Below are 9,009 nucleotides of genomic sequence, written 5' to 3' on the forward strand. Positions count from 1 at the left end.
GTCCAGCCCGGTGCCAGCCGGCAGCCCCGCGTCTCAGCACACACCCGGAAAGCTGTGAAAGCTTGCGGGTGAGGAAGGAGCGGGGCAAACAGCTCTGCCCGGCGCTGTGCGCGGTACGGCGTCTGCCGTGCGATGCTCTAAACGCCGCATGGAAAAGGTGCGTGTTTGGAGGAGTGAAAAAGCCTGGTCTACTATAGATGGAGGAAACTCTGACACACCGAGAAATGTTAGCTCAGGTCGTTTCTGACTCCTTTCAGATGCGTGGGTCCCGGGGAGAGGAGCTGGGACTGGTGTGTCTGCCAGCCAGGCAGCGATTGAACCATCAAACAATCAGATCATTAGCTTATAGGATTCTTCTTCAAAAAATCTAATTACAATATGATCTGATTACAGTGATATTTGAGGAAAGGGATTATGTTCTTTTGGATAAATATCAACTGGTTTTGAGAAAAATATTTATCTTGAGGTGATGCAGAAAATACAAACAAAATAAGATTTTTATTTTTTCCCCCAGTATAAAAGTGACTCAAGTATTGCTCAGTTACCATAAATAAACTGCCTCCAGCAAGCAGAATAAAAGCTTAAGTTAATTTCTCTGTGGAGTTTGGACATCATTCTCTGTCTCTAAAAAAGAGCTGAAAATATTCTGCTTTAGGTGTCCAGACAGTTGGCTGCCGTTGTCGCTCCAGAGCTGGCAGGTTTCAGGCAGTGGTTGTGGCAGGCTTTGCTTTTTCCTGGTGTAGAGTTAAGCGGGCAGCTGAGGAAATTCAGGCACAGGATTATCCATTTCTTCAAGACTCAAATTTCCTTTCTGAGGTTCTTTTTAAAAACACACCATGTGCGGCAGTGGTGTGGTTTTCACCTGTTGGTAGATCAGAATTCAAACACTCTCCTTAATATCAAATTATGTAAAATCAAATTGACAAGATGCTGCAAATTGTGTGTTTTCAGTAACCGAAAGTACCAACAACCTTCTAAAACTCCAGCATGTGGTATGTTTAATAGAACAAAGTTATTTTAAAAAACCCAGTCTAAATCTTACGGAATTACATGTCGTTAAATCAAGCATGGACAGAGCGGTGGCTGAGAGCTGATGAACCGCCCTATCCTGAGAGTTCTAACTGCATTTGAAACCCACGATTTCCATTGCGATTTGACGCTGTCACTGTTTTGCTCCTGTGCATGGATTTTAGTACTCAAGATTCAGAGGGAGAAGCTGTTTCAAGCAAACCCTTGTGCTGTGCTGTGACATCTGTGACTTGCAGGTACAGAACGCTTCGGTGTGGAGAGTTCTCCGCTGCGGTGTGGCTGGGTGCCGTCAGAGCATGCGGCTGGGCAGCGCTTTGCTCTGGTCTGAGCAGGGGCAGCTTACGGTGAGCTTCTGGTGCGGGTGTGAGACGTGATGGGTGAGAAACGACGATCAGTTACGGGAGTGAACGGATCCATCTGCCTCCCCAGAGACAACTGAATGCAGAGCGAATGAAACTGTCGTTTTTCATGTTCCTATAGTACAGCAGAGCGAAAGTGAGTATGAAAATTGGGCTGAAAATAGCCTTTTGTGAATTAAGTGGCTGAGAATACTTGCAAATGGTAAAGATGTGCTAATTTTAGGAATCTTGTGGATTAGTAATTTTTCCTTCAGTCATGAACCCCAGGATTACTTTCCAAAGGCTGCTGCCTCCGGTCATGTGTAACAGGGTTAGTTACAGGAGCTGAGAACGAAGCACAGCTTGGCAAAACTGATCTCAAGAGCCTGTGGAACTTGGGCAAGAGGGGGAAAGCACAGCTGTCCCCACGTATGGCAGGTCAGGCAGTGGCACCTGGGGCTGGTGCTCCGCACTGCCCAGCAGGACGGTGACACTCAACCTCAGCATCGCTCTTCAAAAAGGGTTAAAAAATCAGAAAAACCTTGTGAACACAGTTGGGTAATTTAAGCACTGAAGTAACATGATTTCCTGATCTGTCACTGAGAATCACGCGAATATTTTTCATGTTGTAGGGTCTTGGTTTTTTGATAGACTATTTCTAACAGTCTTCAGCAATTGGAGTTAGCAGGTGTGAACTGACAAGACGGCAGTTGTTAGGGTAACCTTTCTGGTCCCTCAAAAATCTTCCTGAATCCAGTATAATTTTTAGGAGGAACGTGGGATCTTATCACCCATCTGACAAACTGTATTTCTAAGATGGTAAATCCTCTACATGCTGTTACCTACTGTAAAGCTTTGGGCTATTATTGTAGTGCTTGGATTAAATTAAAAAAGAAAAAAAAAGATTAAAGAATCTTTCCCAAAGATATAGTTACATTGAAGACCCTTTCCTCCCAACTCTTTGCCCCACAGCTCTGCCCTTGAAAGCAACCCAAAGTCCTGTTTATACATGACATCAGTGGCTGTAGTCCCTTGTCCCTGGCCGTGCGTCCCTGGAAGCTGACCTCCTCCGAGCCCTGAGCGGGGCCTCCTCTGGCTCAAAACCACCAGCTGTAGGCTGGGGCTGAAGCCTGACACAGTTTCTTTGCAGCTCTGTTTTTCTGTGCTGGATTTTATCTTCCCACCTGTGGTGGCAGATCACAGCACTGCACTGTGTGGGAACTGCTCGTGGTCATCACGGCATCGACAGTCACCTGAGGCTGTTTCTAGCAGGTCACAGCTGGCCCACGTGGGGCTGCTTTAAGTGTGGGAGATGGGTCAGCCTGCTCTGAACAACCGCTCTGAAATCCACCCCCCCAGCTTTTCAAAGCACCAACTGCCCCCTCCGCATGCAGGAGTTGCTCCCCGGGTGGTGAGAGGGATCCATGGGACAGCAGGCCCCCCACGGATGGTGGCGGAGTTGGGGACTGCCAGACGATGGGCTCTACTTCTAGCCACCCCTCTACGCCGGAGCAGCGTTGTGCCTTGGATGGGAAGGAAGCTCTACGAGAACTCATAATTGTGAAGGTCTGAAGCTCCCCAGCCTGGTGCTGCTCTGGTAACGTGTGACAGAAGCCACATCCCACAGCCTGAGGAGCTGCTGTCTCTTTCACCTGCTGCAGGACCCACGGCTGTTCCCACACAGGCTGTTGGACTCCAGCTTTGCTCGCCCATGTCCCACCATGGTGGACCCACCACATCCAGGGCACATGCTCAGACCCCACCAGGCCTCAGCATTAGGAACGATCCCCCATCCAGGGCTCAGAATTAAACACGGATTAATCCTCCCACATACACACAGGGTTTGAGAATAGCACGTCCAGCCTATGACTTTTGAGGGTTTCTTGTGGTATTTCAACATCTTGTGTACTTGTCACCTCACAAGCTGATGTTCTTTGATCTCAACATTTGCCACCAGTGCCCCTCCACAGAGAGGGGAACAGTGGCACCTGCTCCTTGCAGCCAAGGACAGCATCGACCGCCTGGTCCTGTGCTCAACATGACCACGACCTGCAGGTAGGGACAAGGTGTGTTGGCCTCCCACCTTCCCATGCCCCAGTGAGGCGCTGAGGTCTTTCAAGCCACCAGAAAAGGGTGACAGCAAGCGCACCAAACTGTTCTGCTGTGTTAGCAACGCAAACAAGCAGCACAAGTGGCTCAAGTTCGTTTGTTTTGGCACCGCTGCTCCTGGAAACAGCCCAACAGAGCCTTCAGAATCTATTTAAAACCCCCAATTACTTTTCCCTGTGGCTGCCACCTACTACGTCAAATTTTTATAGTTAATGTAAAATTAACTGTATTAAAATTAAACTGAATTAAAATGTCCCCAAGACATAGGCTTATGTAATGGAAACAATGACCCATGAACTGGGAGTTACTGTGCCAAGAAAACCATTTCCTTCAGCCAGGTCTTGGTTAGCAGGGTGAGCAATCACCACTCGTAGCTGGGTGGGCGCAGAATTCATCATTGGTCAGGTTTCACCATTCTCCTGAAAAATACACCACAAGCATGGAGTACCTTTTCCGCAGACACAATGCAGGAACACCCAGATCACGCGCTGTTTCACATTTAATGTTTATTGTTCCTGGTTCACAGCCTGGCACGAAAGCCCGTTCCTGTGCACTGAGGCTGACCTTCTGCCCAAGCTGCGGGGCTGGAGCTGGCCACGCAGAATGACATGTGAATGACACGTAAATGACCTAGCGAGCCATCAGCTGACAGAGCTGGCTCAGAGGTGAAGGAAAGCAACACTGAACAGCCACTGGCGGCAGGAAGCGGAACGCGAGGATGCAGCAGGGCTGGGGCAGGGAACAGAGTGAAGTGCAGAACGACACCAACGGCTGCAATCGGGAGGGATCCCGGAGGGCCTGGCCAAAGCCAGCACAGAGCAGGAGGAAGCTGCTGCGTCTCTGCTCTGGCTTCCACAGCTTCAGCTGATCGCTGCGTGCCATCAGGCTGTTCTCAAAGGGCTGTCTGCACTGGTGCTCGCTGCTCTGCAGAGGTCCTACAGCAGCTTCAGAGCTGCTCTGCTCTGCAAAAATCAGCAGGGCTAAACCCAGCACTGGAAAGGATGTGCCTCTACAGCGAATGAGGCCACAGCTGTGGCAAACCAGTTATTTCTGTGGTTACAGACAGAGTAGAAGACTGTTAATTCAACAGTGTTGTTATCACCCCTCCAAAATGTTCTAAGGTATTGTCCTCTGTGCTTCCATGGCATTAAGCCTGTTTACAATCCTGGTTAATTACCTTTTTTTCCTGGCAAATGTCCGTGAGTGCTACTACTTAGAGCAGAGCAGTATTTACATCTCTTACAAAGAGCATTACAATTATTATCCAGTTTTCCAACTGTGTCCAAATGTCTTAGGCTACATCATGAGTTCAGCAAAAATATCAAGACTGTTTTCTGCATCATCCTCAGGCCCCGACTCCTCACTGCGACCTCCTGGAGAGCCGCGCACCTCTTGTTCTTGAGCGGTCCTTCTCTTTCTTCTGTGAACATACACAGGGCGACTCCTCACCGCCTCCTCAGCAGATGAGTTGTTGGCATTGGCGGCAGTTTCCAAAGCCACCTCTAAGCGTTTGTAGAATCTAGAAACAAACAATTGTGGAGTTGTTATTGATGTAGGTCTGCCCAGGAACTGCAAAACTGCTCCGAGAAACTAAAGCTTCTGTAATATAATCGAAATATTCCAAGACAAGAAAATCATTGCCAATATTGAAGCATTCTGGCCAATACTGGAAGAAAAATTGGCCATACTGGGAGGCATCCCTGTGGTGTGCTGTGCCTCGTCTCTGTGTAATGCCAGCGTGTTAGACACCAGTAAGTAACGGTCTCGCAGGCCATTAAGATCCTGTTACTCCTACTATAACTCCCTGTTACTCCCAGAAACTATAAAACAGTGCCAGCTTCGACGACTGCTGGACGGACCAGACGGACCACTGCTACTGGCAGTTGCTTTTAACAGTGACAGAGGTGTTCAATGGACACACAAAAATAAGTGTGCGTCACCGTCCACCACCTTCAGGAGCTTTGGAAACTACAAAGCACTGAGTATTTTCAGCATGCACTGCAGTCGGAGTACCTGTGGAGTGGTTACCGTGTTGGAACCCCGAGAAACGGAAACCCTGCTCAGTCCCAAAGAGTGCACGCTCATGTCACTTACAGGTTTATAGCGACTTGTGTCACTTATAAGGTTTTTGCTTAAACAGTTCATAGTCCTCAGAGCTCAAAAAATTAATCAAAATAGTATTTTAAATTTTGGGGAAGGGGTTTGTCTGGTGTTGGGTTTTGTTTTTTATTCTTTTCCCATAACTTCTCTCACGTCTGGATTTAGATGTTGTGAACAGGATGTTGTTCTCTTACAAACCTGTCTATCCTCCTGCTGTTTTCTTCCATTTTCCGGTTAGCTATGTCGATCAGAAATTCAATATATTCTTCGGAGACCATCAGCTTCCCCTTGTGGGTCAGTGGCACTTCTAAGCAATGGGTGCTCCGGACAGCCTAAAAACACCCAGAGAAGCCTTTATCTGGAATAAGGTTTTTTTATTTTATGATGGTTATTTAAATAATATGGCAAGTTCATGACAGGAAAACCCCCACTTATCCACACGATCAGTTAATCTGCTGTCAGCTAAAGCAGAAGATAGCACTCTGCTCAGCGTGCCCTGTGATGGCTGTCGGTCACCCTAGAGCTCGGATCTTGACATGTAAAGAACCAAGGTGAACAGTGACGGTATGATTTTGTTACATGCCTTACAGGTACGGAGGAAAGTCCTTACCATCACGATCTTTCCGCCTCTGCCGACTGTAATACCGGAGTTCCTGAACCCAGAATCGATGGCTGCTGAATGCTGCAGGACAAATAAATACCATCAACAGGTCTGACACGCTTTCACAGCAAGAAATAGTGAAGAATGGGTTGCAATGCAGATTTGCAGAAGAACTTGGTCAAAACCACCTCCCCAAATTAAGGCAGTAATAGTTACATTGAAATGTCTTTAAGATGAAACCCACGTAGTATCAGGAATTGCGGCTGGTTTTCAAAGCACCACAGTCAGTCCTGATGGTCTGATCTTACGCCATTAGTGCCGACAGGACGCTGGTGTCTCCAGCACTGGGCTGTTTTACCTGGAGGAGCTGGTAACCACAGACAGCTGTACAACACTGTCACGGCTCGAAGCACTGCAGTACTGTAAAAGCGGCCCATCAGCGCTCCTCCGCGTTAGTGGAGGAATAAACCTGTCACTCCCCAGAGTCGTTCCAGAAAAGCAGAAGGTGAAGGTGCTGCTCCCTCCGTGGAAACACAGCAGCCAAGTGGCCTGGCTTGTAGCAGGATGACGCCTGAAAACCCACCCCTTCAGCCAGCAAGAGTGACCCAGGCTCACTGGCTTCACCAGGCAACTGGCTTCAGCTCGAACACCAAACTGTAGCTGCATAACTCTGTTTTCTAAAACGTACAGCAAAACCTCTGCTAAGTTTAAAGCTGTGTTTTCTTCATCAGCCGACTTCTGCTGCCCTAGTTATTGCACATGCAGCACATCTGGGACTGTTCTGAAGCGCTAAAGTGCACTGAGGAGCCAGTACGTTTACTTTTACAGCAAGGAACAGAACACCACTGGAACATGTTACTCAATGTGACTTTACCAGAAGCTGTGCGTCTTGCAGCTCTTGACACAGCACGTGAAGAACAAACGGTTCAAACTTGAGCACAACGTCACCAGTGGCTTTCTCTAGTGCTGTCATCTGGAAAACACACCAAAATATTTATATGAATACTGCAAGTGTGTACTGCTACTATAAAAAACAACAACAAAAAAGAAAATAATCACTAGTCAGCATGTGAAACAAACATTGAAAATGCAGCAAAAAAGTTCCAAGCCATCAGGTTTGTTCAGTTGCTTTTGATTTTCCATGGCTCGCAATACACGCACATTCCATGGACTGCCACGGTTGTTTGCTGAACTGATTCGGTTTGACAGAAACTCACTGCCAGATGAAATTTAAAATCTTGAAGAAGTGCAATTCCCTGTTGTTTCTCCGTGCGCTCAAAGGAATCGACACAGTCAGCGCAGCGTGGGAAGAGACAGGAGGACGCTGCCACCATAGGAAACCCGAGCAGGTTTTTATAGCGTTGGTTTTCTTTTTAAACTGTTCTTTAACGTCAAAGACACTTAGTTTCTGAAGTACATGCCTCAACTTCAGAAAGCTTTCTGGGGTTCGGCTGATGGTATTCATGGCCCAACATACTCCATCCCATTTTAATCCTAGTTTAAAGAGTAACACACAGCCCTCTGCAAGAGAGAAAGATTCAGAGGTTGAAACTGGAGGCAAGACAAGGGAAAAAGGGAAAGTAGTAACTTCTTACAAAATTGAAGAAATTGCCTTCAGACCCCTCAGCTCTGCTGAAGGCTGAGACACTACCTGCAGTTTCTCCTGGAGCTGCGCGTGGGGAGAAGCTCCACAACATCCCGCCTGGCCATGCCTTACTGTGACAATTCCTCTACCTTTCTGTGCTGGCTTTACAGAGAAATCTAAAGGGCCAGAATTACTTTCCGCCATTCAGAAAGGTCGCTTTGAGGCAGTTGTATTATTTATTTCATTGTATGATTATTTAATCATAAGCCCTGTTTGCTGCCTGGTCTTGTTTGCCTTCACTTGCTTAACTTACAGCACTAAAAAATTTGCCACATTAACTTGAGAAATTTCAGCTGTTATCCCAGACTCTGTTGTTTTCTCCAGCCCTTCTCATTTTTCTGTCAAATGAAAATATTTAATAGAAATCTTCAGGAAATAATTAAATTAATACACTTTTCAAAGGAAAGATGGCACAAGAGGGAACTGCTGAAGTAACACTCTCTCCTTTCCTCTGAACACTGGAAAGTATTTAAATGTGTTTTTGTGGCATCTCCTCCAAAAATGTTCTTATTTTAAGTTGAAAGCAGGTCCTTCTGAATGGCCAAGTTTGTCACTTGTGTGTCAGAGTCTTAAAAATGCCCAAATAACCACAGCTGTGCTAAAGCCAACGGGAAGCAGCAGTGACTAACGTGGCATTAACACAGGGCTGTGCAGAAACACCCTGTTAACGCAGTCAGCCTCTACCCGGCCTGGGAAGGAGCCGCGCTGACACGGTGCTGCAGCGAGGCGAATCCACCCTGCCCAAAGCGAGCCAGCACGGCCAGACAGCGTCCTCGTCCAGCGCTGGGCTCGCGTTGCTCCTGGCAGAGCTCGCAGCATCTCCCCGCGGCACCAGGCTGCCGTGTCTGCTCCCCAGGCCATGTCTGCCCCAGCAGCAACCCAAACAACGCAGTGCCTGGCGTGGGCTGGGGCCTGCCAAGGACACACGGGTTCCTTTTCCAGATGCTCCCCCGTGTCTGAGCGCTCTGTTCCAGCCGTACCGCGTCCTGCCGCAGCAGGACCGTCAGCATACACTGTGGGTGGGAGCCAAGCGAGACAGACTTGTCTCCGAGTCAAGTATCGTAACAGAGGACCCGTTATGAGCTGCGATCAGCAGGCGTGGTATTGGCAAGGGTGTTTCTGGGGGTTCCTGTTTCTCTGAAGGGGGTAAGTAATCCAGCAGATGCTCCAGAGGCAGCTTTTCAGCA

At 47.9% G+C, this 9,009-nt stretch overlaps 1 protein-coding gene across 1 annotated transcript in view; it reads right to left on the reverse strand.

Annotated features, from left to right (window-relative positions):
- Positions 1-4,772: 4,772 nt before the first annotated feature.
- The window catches only part of TYW3 (tRNA-yW synthesizing protein 3 homolog (S. cerevisiae)), a gene marked incomplete at its 5' end in the record, with an annotated part of 4,576 nt that continues 339 nt past the window's right edge, over positions 4,773-9,009 (reverse strand). The window contains 4 exons of the mRNA XM_010139568.1: positions 4,773-4,995; positions 5,775-5,908; positions 6,187-6,258; positions 7,052-7,150. Coding sequence (XP_010137870.1) covers positions 4,773-4,995; positions 5,775-5,908; positions 6,187-6,258; positions 7,052-7,150 — 528 coding nt within the window. The remainder of the gene's footprint in view (positions 4,996-5,774; positions 5,909-6,186; positions 6,259-7,051; positions 7,151-9,009) is intronic.

This window comes from Buceros rhinoceros, unplaced genomic scaffold, assembly GCF_000710305.1.
Source record: "Buceros rhinoceros silvestris isolate BGI_N320 unplaced genomic scaffold, ASM71030v1 scaffold45297, whole genome shotgun sequence".
Classification (NCBI taxonomy): domain Eukaryota; kingdom Metazoa; phylum Chordata; class Aves; order Bucerotiformes; family Bucerotidae; genus Buceros; species Buceros rhinoceros.